This window comes from Ailuropoda melanoleuca, chromosome 2 (assembly GCF_002007445.2).
Source record: "Ailuropoda melanoleuca isolate Jingjing chromosome 2, ASM200744v2, whole genome shotgun sequence".
NCBI classification, from domain to species: Eukaryota; Metazoa; Chordata; class Mammalia; order Carnivora; family Ursidae; genus Ailuropoda; species Ailuropoda melanoleuca.
The window spans coordinates 99963861-99988294 of record NC_048219.1 but is presented as its reverse complement, the minus strand read 5'-3'; the positions used below and the strand labels follow the sequence as shown (position 1 = coordinate 99988294).

Genomic DNA, 24434 nt, shown 5'->3' with positions numbered 1-24434 from the left:
AAATATTTCATTCAGTACGCTTGGCCTGAGGCAGTTTGAGAGAGTTGGCCACACAGCAACTTCACACACCTCAGTAGAGGGGATACTCCTGAAGGCCACGCAGCTAACTTCCCGCCCCCGGTGTTGTGTATCTTGCCCCCATCACCACCCAGCTAAGGTACAGCTAGCCCCTCCCCCATCACACTGTCTCCTAGTCTCACAGTGACTCTACCCAGCTGGGGTCTCAGTCGCTCCTGCCCCAGTTCCCTCTGGAGTCCCTTCCCAGGCATGTTCCTGATTGGCCTTTCATCACTTGGTGGCGGTGCAGTGGGGGTGCGGGGGGCAGGGGGGATCTTCTGGCTGTGGGAGTCAGCAGTTATCAGACTGTTACAGTCCAGTCATGCCCCTTACCCGGGAAGTGGAGCTGTGTTCCTTTTTCCCTTCTTCAGTCCTGCCCGTCTCCCCTACTTCCTGCCTGGGGTTGGCCAAAGTTCTCCTTGCTCAACTTCTGGGAGTCTCTCTGGTGTAATTATGCAGAGGACCTGGTCTGCCCAGGGAGGATGGGGGGCCTTGCTCTGTCTTCTGTGCTTGGGTTCCCCTTCTGTGATACACTGGAGCGGGAAATGTCCCCTACTTCCCCCACCACCACCCTCCTTGCCCTCCTTCCTCCTATTCTACCTTCCTGTATGTTCTCAGACCTCCTCTGCTTTGTCCCACTGGGGCCCCCACCTTTCATCTGGTTCCCACCCTCCAGCCCCCATCCAGGCAAGGGGTCCTCCCTTGAGCTCCAGGGGGTGGAATGCAATGTTTACACTCTCTTCTGTCTCTGTCCCCACCCCACACAGTGCTCGGAGGAACCCGAAAAAAATCTGCTGTCAAACGTAGATATGTACCCTAACTCTTCCTCCAACTCCAAGTACCCCTGGGGGCTTTGCTTGTTTCTCCTTTGCTGTGGGCAATGCAGACTTGGTCAGTGGGCATCCTCCTCTCCCTGCCCTTGCTTTCCTCTGTATCCTCGAGTTCTGGCAAAGGCCCTCTCCCCATCTTCCTCCCTGCTTCTAGCCTCAGGTCAGCCTCTGGCACCAACAGCAGTCACTCTCGCAGCGTTCTTGACGGGGCCGCACTTGATTCCCACCCCTGTATTCCTCCCCACCTCCCACCCCCAGTCTAGCTACATTTTCTTCATTGTGGGAGATGTTTGTTTCTTGGCAGTGAGATGGGGTTTCTATAAGCTATGTGGAGTTTTGTTGTTTTGTGGGGGGGGGGGGGGGGAGGGAAGCCTTTAAAAATCATACGAATGAACAGAAAGAACAAAATGCCAACTTAGTGGCTCTTAAACATCTGATAGGAAACAGCGGTGAGGGGCAGAGCCCCGTTTTGTGTGGGACAAGAGTGGGATTTCCTGGACTAACCCCAGAAGCGACATTAAAAGGCTCTCTATTTTCGTATTTTTATATAATCGCTCTGGGTCTCCATCAGTTTTGTTGGAAAATTAAGAAAAAACAGGCTCTCCCTTAAAACCAGATACTGCATCCGAATGGAGCCTTCCTGAATTAAAAACATTACCGAAACAATATTAAATGTTGGCATTTCCTGGTCTATCAGATGTCATCCTCTTCTTTGTCTTGTCTATAAAGTAGTTTTTAAGAAGCTATTTTTGTTTTCAAAACCAGAAGGTTCTTTGCTTTTTAAAACTAGTTTGCTTATTTAATAAATGCCCCCAGTTCATCAAATTTAGAAATAAATACAGAACTTTAAGCAGTTTTCAGCCCTGCTTTCAGTGGTACTTGTTTCCACGCGAACTTAGTAAATCCACATGGCACGGACCGAAACTCTTAAACCAGAAGAGTGACATTTATGAATGACTGTGACTGCCCCGTTTGAAGAACGCTGTCTTCAGCTGCTTCTCTTTCCCAGACAAGCTGACAGGGACCCAGAGTGTTAGTGCTAGCAGGAGCCATGGACAACATTTGCTGTCGCCTGCCTGTCGTGGCCTGACTTAGAAACCGGTAAACAAATGAGAATTTTTTTTTCTCTCTCTCTCCTGCAGAATCCCAACCCAGGATTATTTGCTGTGAAGCACCCTCTGACCTACGCAGAAACCCTGATAGATTACCATCTGTGCCCTCACCCCAAGTACAAGTTCATCAGGGAGTCCCACAGGGGATCCAGCATTCCTCTCACCCAAAAGCAATTTCTCCATCACACAGTAATGGCTGGTGCTGGGCTGCAGGGAAGGGCAGGGGGACAGGCATGGAGGGGCCCCTTGGTGTTGAGGTCTGCAGTCACAGCTTGCAGAACAAGAATGGTACCCTCTCACATCACCGGCCTCGGCTCTGCGCTTGTCCTGTCTGTACCCGCCTCGCGGGCTGTACGTGCAGCCTTATTACTCTCTTTTGCACTTGAAAGCTGTGCCTAATACTCATTTTAGTCCCGTTGCAACCATGTAAAACGAAGCTCATGTGCCAGGTGAAACCCCATGGTCTCACCTCCTCTCTCTTCAGCTCCAACAAGTGTAACATCAGAATGGACGAGGTGGTGAGGTGACCAATGCACAGTACGGGAGAGGTGCCAGAGAATTCCTTCTCCCCTTAGATGACCTAAATGGCCACCTCTTAGTGGTGGTCCTCAGGCCCTGCAAACTCACGAAGTCGCTAACAGATCATTATCTCTGCCTGTTTCTGCCCGCCGCACCTCATGCCGCCTCCTCTTCCTGGGCTGCCCGCTTGCCGTTCTGATCTACATGTTCCTGTGCGGGGACCCATGTCCCTGGGACCCCTCCCTCTCCTTCATTCCCCATATCTACCCATCACCGGATCCCCCCGGCTGCCCCACACAGCAGGCGAATCCTCTGCTTCACCCCATGGGCCACCACTGTGCGGGGAGCCCTCCCTAGAAACCTTCCCTCGACACAAATGGGTCTCGTTTTCCAGTTTAAAAACCCTCGGTGGTCCCTGCTGCCCAAGGGAGCAGCTCCAAGCTCATTAGCTTGGCCCGCAGGGCCTTTGTGACCAGCCTTCCTGTACAGACTCACTTTCCACCAGTCCCGTCCGAAGCCACACTTAAGCAAGCTGGTGGTCCCCCGACAGCGCCCTCCTTCTCATGTCTGTGCGTTTGCAGGCACTTTGCCCTGCCAAGAATGCCGTCCATCGCTTTGAATATCGCTTTAGTGTCACCTTCACAAAACAGATTGTAAAGCCCGATCTGTCCTCCATCACCAGGCCCAGTTCCTTGTGTGCCTGATGAATCAGGGGCAAGAAAATCTCCCCTTCGTCCCTACTTTAGCTCCCTGTGCCATTGGTTAATGTCTTCTGCTAGAGAGGTTGTCTTTTAGCTCAGAAGAATTCAGTTGAACTTAATGAAATTATACATTTTGGAGCTAAACTTTTAAGACTGCCAAAAAGCCAGTTGAATGAGATGGAAGTCCTTCCTAGGCTTGACCTCACCAAACAGATCCCTTCCATGTGGGACCCTGTGCCTGGCTTTTGCTACAGGACATTATTCCTGGGATAATGCACTGGAAGAAGTTCCAGCCGCTGGCTCTCTCATCCTTACCCGAAACCTCGAAGACAGAGANTTTTAAAACTAGTTTGCTTATTTAATAAATGCCCCCAGTTCATCAAATTTAGAAATAAATACAGAACTTTAAGCAGTTTTCAGCCCTGCTTTCAGTGGTACTTGTTTCCACGCGAACTTAGTAAATCCACATGGCACGGACCGAAACTCTTAAACCAGAAGAGTGACATTTATGAATGACTGTGACTGCCCCGTTTGAAGAACGCTGTCTTCAGCTGCTTCTCTTTCCCAGACAAGCTGACAGGGACCCAGAGTGTTAGTGCTAGCAGGAGCCATGGACAACATTTGCTGTCGCCTGCCTGTCGTGGCCTGACTTAGAAACCGGTAAACAAATGAGAATTTTTTTTTCTCTCTCTCTCCTGCAGAATCCCAACCCAGGATTATTTGCTGTGAAGCACCCTCTGACCTACGCAGAAACCCTGATAGATTACCATCTGTGCCCTCACCCCAAGTACAAGTTCATCAGGGAGTCCCACAGGGGATCCAGCATTCCTCTCACCCAAAAGCAATTTCTCCATCACACAGTAATGGCTGGTGCTGGGCTGCAGGGAAGGGCAGGGGGACAGGCATGGAGGGGCCCCTTGGTGTTGAGGTCTGCAGTCACAGCTTGCAGAACAAGAATGGTACCCTCTCACATCACCGGCCTCGGCTCTGCGCTTGTCCTGTCTGTACCCGCCTCGCGGGCTGTACGTGCAGCCTTATTACTCTCTTTTGCACTTGAAAGCTGTGCCTAATACTCATTTTAGTCCCGTTGCAACCATGTAAAACGAAGCTCATGTGCCAGGTGAAACCCCATGGTCTCACCTCCTCTCTCTTCAGCTCCAACAAGTGTAACATCAGAATGGACGAGGTGGTGAGGTGACCAATGCACAGTACGGGAGAGGTGCCAGAGAATTCCTTCTCCCCTTAGATGACCTAAATGGCCACCTCTTAGTGGTGGTCCAGGCCCTGCAAACTCACGAAGTCGCTAACAGATCATTATCTCTGCCTGTTTCTGCCCGCCGCACCTCATGCCGCCTCCTCTTCCTGGGCTGCCCGCTTGCCGTTCTGATCTACATGTTCCTGTGCGGGGACCCATGTCCCTGGGACCCCTCCCTCTCCTTCATTCCCCATATCTACCCATCACCGGATCCCCCAGGCTGCCCCACACAGCAGGCGAATCCTCTGTTTCACCCCATGGGCCACCACTGTGCGGGGAGCCCTCCCTAGAAACCTTCCCTCGACACAAATGGGTCTCGTTTTCCAGTTTAAAAACCCTCGGTGGTCCCTGCTGCCCAAGGGAGCAGCTCCAAGCTCATTAGCTTGGCCCGCAGGTCCTTTGTGACCAGCCTTCCTGTACAGACTCACTTTCCACCAGTCCCGTCCGAAGCCACACTTAAGCAAGCTGGTGGTCCCCCGACAGCGCCCTCCTTCTCATGTCTGTGCGTTTGCAGGCACTTTGCCCTGCCAAGAATGCCGTCCATCGCTTTGAATATCGCTTTAGTGTCACCTTCACAAAACAGATTGTAAAGCCCGATCTGTCCTCCATCACCAGGCCCAGTTCCTTGTGTGCCTGATGAATCAGGGGCAAGAAAATCTCCCCTTCGTCCCTACTTTAGCTCCCTGTGCCATTGGTTAATGTCTTCTGCTAGAGAGGTTGTCTTTTAGCTCAGAAGAATTCAGTTGAACTTAATGAAATTATACATTTTGGAGCTAAACTTTTAAGACTGCCAAAAAGCCAGTTGAATGAGATGGAAGTCCTTCCTAGGCTTGACCTCACCAAACAGATCCCTTCCATGTGGGACCCTGTGCCTGGCTTTTGCTACAGGACATTATTCCTGGGATAATGCACTGGAAGAAGTTCCAGCCGCTGGCTCTCTCATCCTTACCCGAAACCTCGAAGACAGAGATGACGCAGAGGTAAGCTGCAGCTTTCTGTTCGTCTCCCAGTTGCCCCACCAATGACAGAGGCTGTGAACCTCAAAGTTAACCGCCAATACTGTGTCAAATCCTACTTTTAGGGTTTTAGGGAAGTTTGCTAGTTAGAGAAATATGACGATGTATCACTGACTCACATATTCTGAATTATCTTTTTTTTGAGATTTCATTTATTTGAGAGAGAGAGAGAGTGCACGCGAGAGAGTATGAGCAGGGGGGAGGGGTAGAGGAAGCGGGAATAGCGGGCTCCCCGCTGAGCAGGGAGCCTGATGCAGGGCTCGATCCCAGGACCCCAGGATCATGATCTGAGCCAAAGGCAGACGCTTAACCAACTGAGCCACGCAGGTGCCCCATATTTTGAATTATCTTCATTGAGATATACTTCTTCAAAAAACTAATGTCACAAGTGGCTGATCGCCCCTATTTCAATAAACGTGGACAACCAATCCATATAATTCAGCTGAAATATTCGTGGTCAATGTTTAACATTCTCGAATTGTCAGAATTAGCCTTCTACACCGTCCGCACCCAACTCCCGAGGAGCTGCTTCTCTCTGTGTGCAGCCTGTGAGGCCCCACAGCTACCGTCACACACAGACGGGGCTCAGCTGCAGAAACGGAACAGGAAGATGAGCACATTGTTGGACAAAAGAAAGAAGGCATCTAGGGTCAGCACATGTTTGCTAGTTTGCTCATTTAACACCTCTTCAAAGCCCTAAGATCACAAACAAGGAGTCTGATTCCTTTTCTTTAGGACTCTGGCTGGACAGTCACCCACTTCTGAGCCTCTGACTTTGCTTCAGTCCTTTGTCCTTACAAACATAGTTAAATAGCTTCTTGGCAAGTGGATGTGACTCGTACTCAAAATGGTGGCCATCAGCAGTCACCTTTCCTTCAAGTCCTTTGATCCAGAATGAGGCCCACCCCGAGGAAACCTGAGCTCTGCCACTATGTGGGATCAGTAGGTGATCGCTGTACCACCCCCCACCCCCACCGGCATCTCCTGGATCCTCTGAGGCATGAACTCAAGCCCCTCCCTCCCCAGAGTGTCCCCAGTGCCTCTTCTCCCAGTCCTCTTGCCCACTAAAACAAGGGCCCCTGGGTGGCGCAGTCAGTGAAGCATCTGCCTTCAGCTCAGGTCATGATCCCAGAGTCCTGGGATCGAGCCCCGCATCAGGATCCTTACTCAGTGGGGAATCTGCTTCCCCCTCTCCTTGCTTGTGTGCGCTCTCTCAAATAAATAAATAAAATCTAAAAAAACAAAACAAAAAACACAAACAAGGAGATGGACATTTTCATGTCAGTAGGGGTAAGAGAGCTCACTGGTTGTGCCGTGACCCTCTGTGTGCTGTCTACCCACCCTCCCCAGGTACCTGAGGGGCTCGCTGAAAGCCAGTGTATGACTTACATTTTCATTGCCAGAGGGATGAACTAAGCAACATTCAGTCTCCCTTCCCTAGGCGTTGCCACAGGCCATCCCTTTCGGGTTATTTTCTTAGCACTTCTTAGCTACTGTCCTCTGCTTGGAGATGAACGGCAGACAAGCAAAAGGCGCCCAACCTGGGGTCTGGGACCTGAAAGGAGCTCAAAAAAATAGGGGTTCCTTTTCTGTGGGTTCCTCCAGGCTTCAGCTGTCCTGGAGCCATCTAGAATAAGCTCACCGTCTTTGTTCTTCACTTGCACACATTCCTAAAGTCCGAAAGCTCTAGAATCAGGGGAGACAGTGGCACTGTAGAGAGAACGGACACCTTAGAGAGCCTTCGAGCCTGCCTCTGTTCCTCGTGGGCTGAGTCACCTGCTCTGCGTCCTTGGGTCAGTTCTTATTACTGAAGCCTGTTGAACGATACCTTTCTGGTCTGCGGAGCAGGGACAGCGATGGCGTCCCCACCGGGCTGTGGTGAGGAGCAGAGGGACATGATGATGTGTCTAGCACCATACTTAATAGCTCCCTGCCCTCTACCCCCCCCAACCCCTGTCACTAAGCCTTGAGAGGCTCTGCTGCCACCAGATGGCGATAGTCTGCCTGCCTTCGCTGTGGGGTGGGGAAGCTTCACACACCACCCCCCCCATAAACCAGACGTGGCTGGCTGTGGGGTACAGTCAGGAGACTAAATAAGCAAAATGACAAATGGATAAATGGCGAAAAGTGGCCAGCAGCTGTCGGCACGCACAAGTCTCAAGAATTAAGGGGGAAAGAATTCCTATTTTTTTTTCCCAAAGCAGTGTCCTTGGGAAAATCTCCTGAGGCTGTTCTTTCAAAAAGCAGTCAGCATGCAGTTACCTTGTGCTTGAATTAATCATGAATTCTGCATGAATTAAAGAAAACTCTCCAACTCTGAGTTGTTACTTTCAACTTCTGTGCCTGAGTGCTCTGTTGGGCCAATTCGTTTCAAAATAAGCCATAATTGCATAACGGATGATAAAATCAAGAGAGGATTCTGCATTTCTGAATCAGAGATTTCCATGATGTAAGATTCTAGACCCTGTTTTTATTTTTAAAAAGCAGTTACAGATAATGTATTCTTTTTAGGTTCCTACAAATCCATTAATGATACATCAGCCTTGCAGTCATTTTGCTTGAATAAATTACCTATTACTTATGAGACATTTCCTTTGCCCCTGAGAATTATCTGTTTGTTGTCAAACCACGCAATATAGTTATTTACTATTTATTTATTCCAAGTCACTTTTGTAGTCATAATAATCAAAACAGCTCACTTGGCTTCTTTGCTCTTTAATAAATTCAATGAGAACTTGCTGAGTCTCTCTAGGACTTCCAAAAAATCTTGCGAGTCAGAAGCCACGGAAGAAATTATCCAATCCAGTAGCACTCCCAACTTTTGGATTTTATAGACGAGCAAAATGTCCAGAAGAATTTATTTTATTTTATTTAAATTCAATTAATTAACATATAGTGTTGTCCAGAAGAATTTTAAGAACTGTTTTAGGGCTATCAGAGTTTTGCTTTGCCAAGAAAAGCATCAAAACAAAGGACCCAACCACCATCTACCATGTCCCCCATTTCAATGTCAGAAGAACATTAACGCACATGCAAAAGTAAGAGGAACACGGTCTCCGAATTTAAAACTTGGCTAAGTTTGGTCTCATGAAGAACACATGGTTGCTGCCAGGCTGTCTTCCCAGACCAGCCTGCTCTCTGGAGAGTGGTCCGGGCTCTCCACGGCTCAGTACCCCTGCTTGGCAGGAATCCCCTCTGCCCACCGTGCTCCAAAGTGGCACTGGGCTCGTCAGGTAGGACCTGCGTGCTTCGTCAGGAAGTCAATAAGTAGGACAAGTCCCAGGGCGGTGGTGCCCAGGTTCCCCTTAGCAAGGAATGGTATTAACACCAAAACCTGGCTGCTAGGTGGACACATTGCTACTGAGAAACTTTGTTTCTTTGCCTCCTCAGCAGACAAGCCAGACACACACACACACACACACACACACACACGCATACACACATTTCAGAAACGACGAATTCATACTAATGCTTATAATTCCAGCCCACATCCATCAAACTATTGCCTGCCTTCCCCCCCAATCTGTATTTGCATGTCCCTTCCAGTGTGAGACCCCTGGCTCCTAACGCATTTACTCATTACTCGGTTTCATAGAATGTCCAAAGTAGTTTCACAATTGCGTCACCTATAACCATGGTAATAAACAAGCATGATAAATAGAGTTCAGGTTCATTTGCAGTTTCCCCCGTACCCACATCCCACCAAAACTATGACTAGATAATCAAATACTGTATTTATAAGTTTCATGGGTTAGTGCTTTCTTTTCCTTTTTCTTTCCTCCCTCCCTTCCTTTCTTTCCTTCTTTCTTTTTCCTTCTCTCCTTCTTTTTCTTTCTTTCCCTTCACCATAATTATGAAATCCATGTGAAATATTATTTGCTTCGGTTTGCTTTCAGTTTGGGGTTTTCCCTCCCCTTCTATTATTGGTTTAATATTTATTTGAATAGGTAGGACAATCTCATGCTCTTTTAAGAAAAATTTTTGTTTGTTTTTTTGAGAGAGAAAGTGAGAGAGAGCCCGAGCTGGGGGTGGGGTGGGGCAGAGGGAAGAGGGACAAGCAGACTCCCCACTGAGCGGGGAGCCCGACCCCTCCCCCACAAGACTCCACCCAGGACCCTGTGACCATGACCTGAGCCGAAGGCCAGTGCTTAACCGACTCAGCCACCCAGGCTCCCCATCGAAGATACATGTGCACATGCCGAGAAAGCTTCAGTTAATTCCCCTGTTTTTCCACATCTGCCTCCTGCCTTACCCTCAGCTCACAGTCTTTCTGGGATCTGGGGGGAGGTCCGTTTCCTTCCCATGTGTTCTACGCTCTGTCACCATGTACTCTTCTTCATGAGAAAACACTCTTCCCAGATTCCAAAATTTATTCCAGAAAACTGCTGAAAACTTTTTTTTTAAGATTTTATTTATTTATTTGACTGAGAGAAACACAGCGAGAGAGGGAGCCCAAGCAGGGGGAGTGGGGGAGAGAGAATCAGGCTTCGTGATGAGCAGGGAGCCCAATGCAGGGCTTGATCCCAGGACCCCGGGATCATGACCTGAGCCAAAGGCAGACACTTAACAAATGAGCCACCCAGGCGCCCCAAAACTGCTGAAAACTTTTATCCATGTATGTTTTTTCTCCTTTTTTGTTGTGTGTTCAAGTTTCATTCCTTTAAAAGGTTTATAAGTAGGGGCGCCTGGGTGGCTCAGTCAGTTAAGCGTCCAACTCTTGATTCTGGCTCCAGTCATGATCTCAAGGTCATGAGATGGAGCCCCGAGTCGGGCTCTGCACTGAGCATGGAGTCTGCTATTGATTCTGTCTCGCTCTCCCTCTGCCCCTCCTGGCTCATGCTCTCTCTCTCTCTCTAAAAAATTTAAAATAAACAAATAAATAAGCATTTTTAAAAATACAAGTTTTTAAGTAGTTGGGACAAAAAAAAAGCAAATGCTTGTTCGACCACCTTGAAACAGAAGTCTGCTGCCAATTTCTAAACTAAAAATATTTTTTCACCCTATTTTAATTCTTTTAATGTGCTCGAGTCCCAGGAATTTTTATATAAAGCTCTAAATATATAATACCAAATAATATATCAGGGGGTGGAGAGGAAGTTTTGAAATTGCATAGAACAACTAAGGAAGACTGTAAAGATGGGGGGAAAATATTAAGAAAAGCCAACTATCCAAATACCACCCTGTGCGCCCTAGAAATGGCATTAGACACTACCAGCTTGAAAGTTCTGTTTCTAAACTCCAGAAAATAGCTTATTTGGCCACATCCTCTAGGATTTGACCGGTACCGATCACACCCCCTGCCTTTGTCCGTAGGGAAGCACGAGTGGGTTTTCAGGAGTGAGGGACAGAAGGGGAATGTCCTCCCCAGTGGGAAAGTACGAGCACTTTAGCAAATGTGAACATTTATCCTCGGCTGCCTGTGTGATTCCTCCACAGCTATGGTTCCTTCAATTCAGTCATGCTTCCTGAAACTGTCCCTGCGGTTCTGGATGCCTTACCGGAAGAAGACAGACTGGAAATAGCTGAACGGTACTTTCTCACCTTTGGTTTCTAATGTGGTCTATTCCACAAAAACGCGCTAGGTGCTGCGAGAGACTTCAGAAGAGTTCACAGTGCCGGGGTCTGCAACCCAAACGAGTTAAGGCTAACACCTGCCCACAGCCCTAGCTAGGGGATAGCAGGCTGAATTCGTGGTGGGGTGTAGACGATCTCTGCGCCTCACATTCGCAGATCGTTCGGTTCTCCACGAGGTTAAGGGCAGGGGGAGAAGAGGTGGTGCTCAGTGGGCTGGGAAGGCATCGGTGGTCACGTGGACTTGGGTTAGTACTTGAAAGGGGGTGGGATGTGGAGAGGCATAGAAACCCTAGGCCCCAAACCAAGGTGCTTACGTTTCATTCTACTGAGCGTCCAAAGCCTTCAATCTCCCGTCGCTGTGCCCATTTCAACATTCGTCCACGTAAATAATCAATTAGTGAAATCCTAAGTATCTAAGGTGTCTATCCAGGTTCTAAGACTTGGCCACGCGCAGTGACACTTGGCAATACGTGAGCGTTTGAAGCTCCGAATCCTCCCCGGGGAAGGTTGGAGCGCCTTCCACTGAAACCACTGCATGAGGACCGCGGCGAGACGGGGGAGCCGGGCCGGATGGTATGCGTCTGCATGAGGTTCAGAGGAGCAAGTCCTGTCTGGGGCCGTGGGGAGGTGCCTAGCAGGCCGAAGCTTAGCTGACCCCTCCTCCACTCAGCACTGATGGGGGTACTATCGTGACCCAGTTTACCCGTCTTCGAAAGGAGAATAATAGAACCTATTTCCTGCGAGTTGTCAGAGTTTCAGGAGATAAAGCTGACGCTGACGACGAGGGTGGTAATCGTAACGGACATTGACCAGGCACTGCCCGTGTGTCCGGCACGGGGCTTTGCACACGGCCTCATTTACTCCCGGGGATGAGATCGCTGTTATCCCCACCTTAGAGACAGGAAACCACTCACGGGAAATTGATGCTTGCAAAGCACCAGCGTGCGGCTGCTTGGCAGTCATTAGTGTTCAGTTGGATGGGTCTGGAACAGCTTTTGTGGCTTNTTTAGATTTTTCTGGTGTGGAATACAGTATTGTTTTCTTCCAATAGTTCAGATAATAGTTGACAATTTTATTTAGTTAATTAACTAATTTTTTAAAAAGATTTTATTTATTTGACNGCTTTTTTTTTTTTTTTTAAAGATTTTATTTATTTGACAGAGAGAGAGAGCGCGCAAGCAGGGGTAGCTGCAGAAGGTAAAGGAGAAGCAGGCTGGATCCCAGGACCCGACGGGCTCGATCCTAGGACCCCGGGATCATGACCTGAGCTGAAGGCAGACACTCAACTAACCGGGCCACCCAGGCGCCCCTGTGTTCCTGCTTTTAATTCCAAACTTTGAAGACTTTGTTGATCTTGGAAGCATTTCTCTTAACTGAGCCACTATCAAAAAATCCATTCTCTTCTTCTAAAGTAGTAGGTTGTTGAAAGTAGTAGTGACATTTCCCAGCCTCCCCTGCCAGAAAGTCATCCATTTGGCAAGGCCCTGGTCCAGGGAATGGGAGATGGGAGATACTCCACTTCTGATCAGGACCCTTGAAGGAGTGAGTGTATCTCCTCCATGGTCTGTCTCTCTCCACTTTCTTCCAGCTGGAACCCATACATGCAGCAACCAAGCTTTAACCATCAGACAACAAAGCTCTAGGCCAGCGGTCAGCAAACTATGGCGCATGGCCAACTCTAGCCTGCCACTTATTTTTATAAATAAAGATTTATTGTGACATAACCACACCCATTCATGTGTGTATTTCTTTTGATTCCTTTCATGCTACAAAAGCAGGGTTGAGTAGCTGCAAAAGAGACTGTATGACTTGCAAAGCCCTGTACTGAAAAGTTTGCTGACCCCTGTTCCAGCAGGTAGCAGACCACAAGATAAAAATCACCTCGAAAAAAAAATCACCTCGGTCCCTTTAATTTCTTCTTTTACCAATAGTTTATTTAGAAATATATTATTTAAATATGTTTAAATTTAATTAAAGCAGTTGTGGACTTTTTGTAAGTTATCTTCTTCACTATCAATTTCTGTTTAAATTCCAATGGGGCCAGAATCTTTTGAAATCACTCAGGCTTTCTTTACAGTCCAAGATATGGTCAGTGTTGGTAAATATACCGTGTGCACTTGAAAAGAATATGAATTCTATAACCCCACTTTAAAAATTGCTTTTACTCTCTGGTTATAATGATTCCTCCCATTGCTGGTGGAAAGCAGTTTATCAGCCTTGTGCTTCTCTTAACATAGACTCAACGAAAGTGGGTAGAACTAACATTGAAAGCCACGAGGATCGCATAATTCTTAAATGATCGCAATATTTCTCTATTTTATTTCAAGAAGGAAAACCCATTCCAGCTAAGCATCTTCTTCCTTTTCAGTGAGCTCTGCGAACAGAACATAGAAGTTATATTGACTCCAGAAATGATTGAAGCAGAATTCCCTGTGTTGGACCACAAGGACACCAAAAAGGAGAAGTGAGTGGATGCTTTATGCCTTGGGAAGAGGCAGCCTTCTGGTAGAATTCGTCCTACATGGAGTATAGAATTGTCATGTCGTCCAAATCTAAGTATCCCAGGCTTTAAAAAGAGGGAGGTGTGTGTCTATCTTATTTTATGCACAGTTACGTTCTCTCAAGTGTGGTTGGCAGGTGAACATTTAAAAACGGAACCCAGTTTTTCCATTTACTTATCTAAATTCAGAGGTGTGTGTGTTTGTTACTGATAACTGAATGAGTTTCATCCGGCATCAGGAACCCAGGCTCTGGAGCTGGAGGAGACCTGCAGCCAAGTCACAGCCCCACCGTTTATGACATGTGAGACCTCCAGCCTAGTTGCTTCCCACCTCAGTAACTGAGCTGCGGTGTTCTCATGTACACCAGGCAGAAACTAAAGTCTCCCGCACAGGCCGTGTGAGCAGTAAATGAGACACCAGCGTGAGGACGTCCAGCCAGTTGCTTTCCCCCAGGGGCCAAAGAGCTAAGCAAATACATCGTCATCATCCCTCAAAAAATTGGTTTCTTTTTTATTTTATTTTATTTATTTGAGAGAGAGAGAAAGAGAGAGAGACAGAGAGAGGAGCATGAGTGGGGTGAGGGGCAGAGGGGAAGCAGGCTCTCTGCTGAGCAGGGAGCCTGATGCGGGGCTCGACCCTGGCCTCCGGGATCACGACCTGAGTCGAAGGCAGACGCTTAACTGACTGAGCCACCCAGGTGCCCCAAAAACTTGGTTTTGATGAATATGTTTGTAATGGAAATAACCACATATAGTTCATATGGCTTATAAGTTTGAAATTCCAGGTATGCTTTTAAAACTTCTTTTTCTTTTAAAAAATGCCTTTTTTATTATTAAAAAATCAGAAAATAAGGAAAAATATAAAAAATCAAAACAATAGGGGCACCTGGCTGGCTCAGTGGGTAAAGCACGAGACTCTTGATCTTGGGGTTGTGAGTTTGAGCCCCACGTTGGGTGTAAAGATTACTTAAGAAAAAAATCTTTAAAAAATTTTTTTAATTAAAGATAAAAATATAAAAACAATACCACCCAGGGGCGCCTGGGTGGCACAGAGGTTGGGCGTCTGCCTTCGGCTCAGGGCGTGATCCCGGCATTATGGGATCGAGCCCCACATCAGGCTCCTCCTCTGGGAGCCTGCTTCTTCCTCTCCCACTCCCCCTGCTTGTGTTCCCTCTCTCGCTGGCTGTCTCTATCGCTGTCAAATAAATAAATAAAATCTTTAAAAAAAAAAATACCACCCAGAGGCAGTCATTTGTACATTCTGATGTTTGGTCTTCCAAATATTTACTTATTTGATTTATATATATATATTTATATATATTAATATTATTATATATTATGTAATATATATAATATTATATATTATTATTATATATTATATATTAACATTAATATATATAAAATTTAACACATATAATGTTAGTATATATTAATGTTAATATAATTATATCGATTATATATTATATATGTTTTAACAATATTTAATCACGTTATTCGTATTGTTTTATCCTCTGCACTTTTATTTGGCAGTATACTATAAACATATATTTATAAATATAGGAATACACCCTTATATTTCACCATAATTTATTTAACCAACCTTTTTCTGATGATCGTATAAACCCTTTCCAGAGTTTTGCTGTTACCGATAGTGCTGTAATAAACCTCCTAGTGCCATAATTCCTTGCAAACTTATCAGGGACTATTTCTTCAGGATAAATTCCTGGGAACATAAGTGCTGGATCAATGTGCATGTTAAGGCTTTACTGCATAAGGTTTAATAGCCCTTCAGAGTACATCAGCACCCCTCCTACCAGCAGAGGCCACGACTGCCCACGTGCAAATGCCCTGAGTAACATGGAAGGCTATCATTTTTTTTCTCCTTCCTTAGCGATAGGAGAGATTTAAAAAGGACCTTCTCATTGTCTTAATTTTAACTTCTGTGTTTACAAGCAGTATTATAAATTTTCCTCTGTTACCAACTATTTTTCTTCTTTAATGAGGGGCTTGCTTTGCCTTTTCTGTAGGAAGCATTTATCTGTTTCTTATCTATTTCTGACTCTCTCATACATTAAGGATAATTACCTCAGAAATGTTAGAAATATCTCAGTTTGTCTTGTCACTTTGTTTGGAGTGGTTTTGGGGAGGCCCTGCCTTTCCTGAAAGGAATTCCCCCCACGTCTTAAAGTCATGTGGGTTTCCTTTGGCTTGTTGGTGATGGTTTCAGAAGCCTACAGCCACCAACACTTCTCAGAAAACTGATCAGCGGTTTCTAGGGAAAGAAAATTTAGGAAATAAAAATGTTAAATAGAAAAAAAAATAAAAATAAATAAAAGACTAATGTATGGCACACTGAGAAAGGGAGTGGCCTCAAGAGCCACTCAGAGGAGACGTCATGAGCAGAGACCTGAGTCACTATAGGAAGGAGCACGCCGGCTGTCATTTGGGGACAGAGCCAGCCAGGCAGCTGGGACGTCGTGTTCAGAGGCCCTCAGAGGAAGTGTGCGTGGCCTGAGGGAGGACCGGGGAGAAGGCCCAGATAGCTAAAGCAATGGGAGCTGCAGGGAAAGGGGCAGGGAGGGAATACAGCAGTGGCCAGGAGGCAGGTCACGTGGGATCTTGCCGCCAGGACGTGGACTTCGGATTTGGGGTTTCATCCTAGGTCAGATAGCGAGTCCTCGGAGGGTTTTGAGCAGGGAAGTAACAGGAGCTATTTTCTGTTTTAAACACACTTTATGGGCCTGTGTGGAGAACTGGCCGTAGGAAGCAGGGCTGCAAAGGAGACCAGTATGTCCCAGTGGGAACTCCTGCCGTCTGGCACCAGGGCCTTTTGTGAGGGTGGGCTGGGGGGGCTCATCCCAGAGTCAGAGATCTCGTTACACCAACAGAGGACAACAAATGTGGGGGCTCCTGCTGGGGTCGGGGAAGAGAGGTGGAAAGAGGGGCCCTGGGACACCTCTCCCCTGCCCTCCACCTGCAGCCGGGCATCTGCAGGGTAAGGGCCATGCTCTACGGCTCGGACATGGGGTGGACGGTTGGCCAGCCTTTATTCTTTTATTTATTTATTTGAGAGAGAGTGAAAGCGAGAGATCACAGAGGGAGAGGGAGCAGCAGACTTGCTGCTGAGGGGGGAGCCTGATGCGGGGCTCGATCCCAGAACCCTGGGATCACGACCTGAACCGAGGGCAGATGCTTAACCGACTGAGCCACCCAGGTGCCCCTAGACCAGGCTTTATTCCGGGAAATGATGCCGCTGCTCTTCTTGGGTAGAGAGATCTCAACCGGGCCGTGCGTCAGAAGTGCCTGGAGACCTTCCTAAACGATGCCTGAGCCCTAGCTCAGACCTAGCTCAGACCAGCTGGGATAGGACCCGGGCAATAAACAGTATTTCAGGACAGATCTAGTGTGCAGCCGGGGTTGAGAAGGCCTGGCCTCTAGGGTAGAGTCCAAATTCCTTACCACGGGCCTCCAGGCCATTGCTTCTCCAAGTTCTGTCTCTAGCTTTCTTCGGCACCCGCTCCTCTCCCTGCGGGGAAGTAGGGAGAGCCTGGCCTTGGTGTCCATCGGGTGCAGATGAATCTCAGTTCCCCTCTGACTGTGTGGCTCTCTCAACACGTCCGAACTTCCGTTTTCTGGAGCGCAAAGACCGTCTCCGGTACTCCCATCACCGTGGGCTATGGGGATTAAATGAAGAAGTGTGAAGGGGCATCTGGGTGTCTCAGTTGTTAAGCGTCTGCCTTCAGCTCAGGTCATGATCCCAGGGTCCTGGGATCGAGCCCCCGCATCGGGCTCCCTGCTCAGTGGGAAGCCTGCTTCTCCCTCTCCCACTCCCCTGCTTGTGTTCCCTCTCTCACTGTGTCTCTCTCTGTCCAATAAATAAAATCTTTAAAAAAAAGAGTGTGAAAAGTATACCTGCCATTAGCAAGAGCTCAAAAACAGAAGTTCCCCTTACCTCACAGGGTGGGACCTAGGCATCAGTAATTTTTTAAAATTATTTTGAAATCAATTTAGACTTAAAGAAACTTTGCAAAATTCGTACAGAGAGTCCCAGAGATATTTTACCCAGCTTTCCCTAACGTTACCATCTACCATGGCACAATTATCACAAACTGGAAATTAAAATTGGCACAGCGCCGCTGACTGCCTATGGATGGTAACCATCTATCAATGATGCCTGTGAGTGTCCTGCTCCCTCATTTACTTGTTTAGTTAGTTAGTATTCAGTATTTATTTCTATCAGACTGGAATAATGGAGGTTTGTTTTATTATATGTGATATAATACAACACTATCATTTCTTTTGTTGCTTAAATTGTTCCAGCTTTGGCCAACGGGAGCTCCTTCAGCTTCACTCCACGCCCGGTCAGCAAGCCCCCATCCTTTCCAAAGCACTTCCTTACTTTCTGGCATTAAAAGATATGCCAGGGACGCCTGGGTGGCTCAGTCGGTTAAGCATCCGCCTTCAGCTCAGGTCATGATCTCAGAGACCCGGGATCCAGTCGGGCATGGGGCTCCCTGCTCAGTGTGGAGTCCGCTTAAGATTCTCTCTCCCTTTCCCTCTACCCCTGACCTCCCCCATGCGCTCTCTCTCTTTCTCTCTCTCTAAATAAATCTTAAAAAAAAAAAAAAGATATTCCAGGTTCGCCTTGTATTTTCTCTGCCTCAGCCCTGGAGTCAACTATTTCTCCAAAAGCCCTGGCTCCTTTTAATGATGTCGCTAATACCTGGATGCTCGTTGCTCCTGGGGTGGACAGAGCTGGGAAATCTATGTATTTTTACCAACACACACATATACACACATCCATATCTCCCCATCGCTCTCGCCATGCATATCAAGAACACGAATTGATACGGATACTTCTGATTCTAATTCAGCATCAAGAGTTCATTTCAGCCTTCCTTTTAACCTCTTTGTAACTTTTTTTCTCCCACAGTGATTAACCCCGCTCTCATTATCTACAGTGGGTTTATTTGTTCACTTCTAGCACATCCGAGAAGGAATGTCCGAATTGCTCACCTATCTCCCTGTGAGAAACACATGTTTTAACTGGATTACAGTATTTGCCTTCTTTTTGTCATTAGCATTACAGAGTCCAATTAAAATACAGTTTTCTGGGGACACCTGGGTGGCTCAGTCGGTTAAGCATCTGCCTTCGGATCAGGTCATTGATCTCAGGGTTCTGGGATTGAGTCCGACGTTTGGCTCCTTGTTCAGTGAGAAGCCTGCTTCTCCCTCTGCCTGCTGCTCCCCCTGCTTGCACGCATGCTCGCTCTCTCTCTCAAATAAATAAATAAAATCTTTTTTTAAAAATACAGTTTTCCAAAGTTAGTGTTTTATTTTTTTTTCTCCACTCTTGTCCATGTGGTTACACCATGCATTTGGGATGCAGTTAGGCTCGTTTGTTCCTGTTTTATATTCCATCCGTGGTTCCCCCACATCCTCGTTGGGTTTAATTATGTGTTTATATTTAGGGTATGGGCAGGGTTTGCGGAACATTACTGTAGTTCGGAGAGCCAGAGCCACACAAAAAGTCATGCTCAGGGAAGGGTCTGTCCCTCCCCCGTTCATACCCCGTTCATACCCAGCGTGTAGGTAACCAGGCTCTTCAGTTTCTGGTTTATCCTCTGAATGGGTAATTTTCCTAAATCTCTCTAGGGCTGAGAGCCCCACTCTCCGCTCTGCATTCCTCCTCCACACTCAGCCTCTCAGAAGTTTCCCAGACACAGCCCGCTCATGCACACCCTGCGCCTTGGCCCTTGCCGTTTTTTAAGGTGCTGTTCCCCCCTTCTGGGCTTCGGTTCCCAGTTCAGACTTCCCCTGGCCCCCAGGCCTGTGGTTCTGGTTCTCCCACGCTGCACCCCCTCTAAGGTTGGACTTAAGTCTTTCATCCTGGCACCTAGTCCCTGACACTACGGAGGAGGGAGGGGCCCGGCCTTGCTGCCCCAGGGGATTGCTGCCCTCAACACCCAGATTCAACACCACTTTGTCGACTTTGCTTTGTTGAGCAGTCCAGCCCGCCACTAGTGAGCCCCGGGCTAACTCCACCTACCCCTTCCCACTTCCTTCCTGGGCGCCTAGCACTGTGTTATTTGTGCGAACTTTCCTGCGGCTCAGGGCTTGTTACACGGCTTTGACCCTGGGCTCCCGTCAGTGCATCTATTTACCTCCGTCTCCGTTTCCCCACCTACACACAAGGGCTAATTTCTTTTATTGCTCTCCTTGCCTCCCAAGGGTCATTTTGCAGGCCTCGGAGAGATTGTGCGACTGGGTTGGGGATCTGGCGCCACCTGGTGGATACCACAAGAAAGGCCTCATCTGCCTCTCAAATACACAGTAGCCTAGGATTTCCACGAGGAAACAAACCAGCTTCAAAGGCTGAATGCTGTCTGTGCTTTTCTTCCTTTTTTCAGACCACCTTTAGAGGGGAAAAGGCCAGGAAACCGTCTGTGTATTGTCTTCCATGATCAATCCCATAGAAAAAGCTTCTTCAGTGGAATCACTGACCACATGAAGTTTGGGGGCTTCCTTATGGGATCAGTTAGCCCGGTTCTTTAGGGATTGTGGATATAGTCAAGGGTTGGCTGCCTCAATGAGGAGCTCAGGGTTTAACAGTGGTCTCTCAACACCTGCCAGCTCCTTCTCTCTTGTGTTTACTTGGATTATCTCAGCTCTCTCTCTCTCTAAAGCCAGAGAAATATAAAACCATAGAACCTCAGGACACTTTACTACCATTGCTTCGTTTTACAAGTAACTCTAATTGCTTCCTTTTTTCGGACTTTAAGTTTGTGAAGTATTTTCTCAATGATCCTCACGATGTGCTGAGACACACAGACTGGCTGTTATTATCGTGACATATATGGAGAAACTGAGGCCCAGAGAGGTTCATGGACTTGTCCAATTAACAGAAGAGCCGGGTTTGGGTAGAACCCGGGCTGCCCGATTCCAAATCCACTCTTCTCTCTACCACACGAAAATCAATGGAAATGGAAATTTTACAGTTTTATATTTCTTTACTTTTTATTTAAATGTTCAGATTCGGGTTTCTAAGTGTCACATAATGATATTTAGGGTGCCTGGGTGGCTCAGTCGGATAAGCGTCCAACTCTTGATCTCGCTCAGGTCTTGACCTCGGGGTCGGGAGTTCAAGCCCTGCATCGGGCTCCATGCTGGGCATGGAGCCTACTTTAAAAAAAAAAAAAAAGAAAGAAAGAAAGAGCTAATCTGATCCCTTCTCTCAGGAATCTGAACCAGAAGTTAAAAACAGATTGAATAACTTAGTGACAGGGACAGAAGCTGGATAGTTATAAAACAGAGAATGGGGCAGGGGGCAGCAGTGATAGGCCCTGAGCAACTGAACTTAGGAAGCAGGGAAGACGTGGGTTTATGGTATTTGGAAAAGAGAAGAAATAAAGCAGAGACAAGAGGCAAATCAGGCTGGAACCCAAGCGTGCCTCTTCCTGAGCTGACCGATCCCAGGCAGCCCCAGTAGTGGAGCCCTGCCCTGCAACAGCCCTTGTTTGACTTAAGAAGAGAGACTGTTCCCTAACACCAAAGAGTCTAATGAGATCTCAAGACATGGCCAAGGCATGGGCACAGAAGTCTGGTGTCACATTCTCCAACAGCGCTGTCTTCAAAAACAAAGGTTTCATTTCAGACACTCTGTTTGCAGGAAGTGTGTCAAAGGCATTGTGGGAAGACTTTGGAGGAAGCAATGCAAGACAAAGACCTTGCGACGTCTACAGAAGGCTGTCAGATGATGCTTACTCCGCCAGTAACCAACAGCGCAAGTCCTTACATTCGCACACATGCGCACACATACCCTGCCCCAGGTCCAGCTGCCAGTATCCGCACAACTAGATACTTGCGAAAGGTAGAGCCTGGGAGTGGAGATGTGTGGTCTGCTGTCTCTCCCATAGCTCTTTTCCTTGGGCTTACTCTTTCGGTAGGAAGGATGGAAAGAGAAGCAAAGGTGTTTGCTTACATGTCTGCTCACTGGTGGTCCTCCTGCTTGTGGGTGGTAATGTGAACAGCTGATACTGGTCGTCCAAGTTCCTGTGGCCTTCTGTTAGCCTCTCTGCTAACCTAGCTTGATTCGGGGTGGTGGTGTGGCAGTAAGGGAAGCTGGTACCTCTGAAAAGAAAATATGTTATATTAAAACAGTACTTAAGGGGCACCTGGGTGGCTCAGTCGGTTGGGCATCTGCCTTCCGCTCGGGTCATGGCCCCAGGGTCCTGAGATTGAGCCCCACATTGGGCTCCTTGTTAGGCAGGGAAATTGCTTCTCCCTCTCCCACTGCCCCTCTCTCACTCTAATGTGCTCTCTCTCACTCTAATGAATAAACAAAAAATCTTAAAAAAAAAAAAAGAAACAATATTTAAGTATTCGGGTTGGAGTAAAGTTGAAAATAATATGATTCCATGGTATTTTTTCTGGGTCTGCCTCTAAAGTGGTCTGCGGTGCTGTAGCCGCCCCCAATATCAAGCAGGGAAGGGGCGTATGTGCCCAAGGTATCTACTGTTGGTCTCAAATACAATTCCCCAGCAAGCACCGAGGAGCGGTGTCTGATTCTGTATCTCAGAGCAAGGATAATTCAGATGGGTCTGGAACATCACTTTGTTGCCCGAAAGTGTGCCTCCAAAATGATCCGGGGCAATTAAGGGATAAAGGAGCCAGTTTTAACTGGGCTCCCACTGAGCAAATTGTGACAATTATGGCATTAGAAAGAAATCAGTAGCTCTCTGCACAGCCCTATGAAGCGTACTAAAAAAAAAAAAGGAAAAGGAACAAAAGGCATGTACAACTTTTTAATGCTGTTTACAGTATGTGGACAAAGCCAGACTATGTGTATGCCATATTCAAGTTTTGGTCAACATCAAAATTTCATCATTGCAAATCACCCAGCTGAAAGATTCATTGCAGTCTTGGCAGGCGGTGTGGAATCTCACCAATTCTACTCCAGCAGTGAAACATTATGGAAGATTTATGATTTAAAAACAAAACAGGGGCGCCTGGGTGGCACAGCGGTTGAGCGTCTGCCTTCGGCTCAGGGCGTGATCCTGGCGTTATGGGATCGAGCCCCACATCAGGCTCCTCCGCTAGGAGCCTGCTTCTTCCTCTCCCACTCCTCCTGCTTGTGTTCCCTCTCTCGCTGGCTGTCTCTATCTCTGTCGAATAAATAAAATCTTTAAAATAAAAAAACAAATAAAAACAAAACAAAACCACAGGGGCACCTGGGTGGCTCAGTTTTGAGCCTCCAACTCTTGGTTTCAGCTCGGGTCGTGATCTCAGGGTCGTGGGATCAGGCCCCATGTTGGGCTCCCAGCTCAGCACAGAGTCTGCTTGAGATTTTCTCTCTCTCTCTCCTTCTGCCCCTCCTCTCTCTCAAATAAATAAATCTTTTTTAAAGATTTTATTTATTTACTTATTTGAGAGAGAGAGAAAGGGCACGAGTAGGAGGTGAGGGGCAGAGGGGGAGGGAGAAGCAGATCCCCACTGAGCAGGTAGCCCGCTGCCTCAAGACTTGACCCAAGACCCTGGGATCATGACCTGAGCAGAAGGTGGCTCTTAACTTACTAAGCCCCCCAGGTGCCCCCAAATAAATAAATCTTTAAAAAGGAACACACACACATAGGTTTGGAAAGTCCTATTATCCCCACACAGACGCCACCTACTAAACACTAATTCATGATGAATCATCCTGGAAATCATTCTGGACCCCCAACCTTGGCAAGAATATACCACTCAGAGTTCAGCCCAGAACATGGCAGTGTGGAATGCCTTGACAGGATTGTTCTAAGCCCCTGGGTTGGGAGACTACATTTGTCATGTCAGGATGAATAAAAGATTCTACCCGAACTGATACTTTGGTGCTGGCTAGGTTATCTGTAATAACAAGTTTCATTCCACAGTTTCATTCATATTTCAACTTAAGAGGTTTAAAACACATCAGAGAATCTGTTACGTTTATGTGACTGTTTTATTAGTTCACAAGAGTTGCTTAAGGGTTTAGAAAGATTTTGCTTATTAGATTTGAAAGGTTACATTTGGGGTGTAGTACATTGCAAAGAATTGGCTAAATTAAATTTGAAAATGCGGTTTGAAATGTCTAAGGGAATTTGATTAAGTACAGGAGTGGTGTGGTATAATTAAGGAAGATTTAATCTGCAAAGCCCACGGTTAATTCAAAGTTGATCAAAGAACAAGTAGAAAAAATTCTTATTTTATATATAAAAAAAGTACTGGGTAAATTAATAAGATAATATTTATAAATTGAAGTTCTAGGCTTAGGAGACATGGGATATTTAAGCTTGCCATTTTAACCAACTAAATAAAAATTGAAACACAAGTCACTTTTAAGTATTCCTATCATGCCCAAAAGTCCCCTCAGAAATTTTTTTCATGAAGAAATAGAGAAGCTGAGTAGACCAGTACCAAGTAAGGACATTGAATCAGTGATTTAAAAATCTCCCCCCAAAGAAAAGTTCCAGAGCTGATGGTTTCACGGGTGAATCCTACCAAATATTTAAAGAAGAGATAATACCAATCTTTCTCAAACTTTAGCCAAAAAATTGAAAAGGAGGAACACTTAACTTCCTAACTCATTCTGTGGGTCAGCATTACCTTGACACCAAAGCCAGCCAAAGATACTACAAGGAAAATTCAGCAAATGTCCCTTATGAACACTGATGCAAAAGCCCTCAACAAAATACTAGTAAACTGAATTCAGCAGCGCATTAAAAGGATTACACACCATGAGTGAGGGGAATCTATTCCTGCAGTGCAAGGATGGCTTAACATAGGAAAATAGGGGCGCCTGGGTGGCACAGCGGTTAAGCGTCTGCCTTCGGCTCAGGGCGTGATCCTGGCGTTG

At 46.9% G+C, this 24434-nt stretch overlaps 1 protein-coding gene across 1 annotated transcript in view; it reads left to right on the top strand.

Annotated features, from left to right (window-relative positions):
* Nucleotides 1-13870, top strand: part of CFAP221 (cilia and flagella associated protein 221) — a 97931-nt gene extending 84061 nt beyond the window's left edge. Inside the window, exons 19-23 of the mRNA XM_034641996.1 lie at nucleotides 2030-2188; nucleotides 5363-5454; nucleotides 10927-11019; nucleotides 13433-13528; nucleotides 13804-13870. Coding sequence (XP_034497887.1) covers nucleotides 2030-2188; nucleotides 5363-5454; nucleotides 10927-11019; nucleotides 13433-13528; nucleotides 13804-13870 — 507 coding nt within the window. The remainder of the gene's footprint in view (nucleotides 1-2029; nucleotides 2189-5362; nucleotides 5455-10926; nucleotides 11020-13432; nucleotides 13529-13803) is intronic.
* Nucleotides 13871-24434: the final 10564 nt, after the last annotated feature.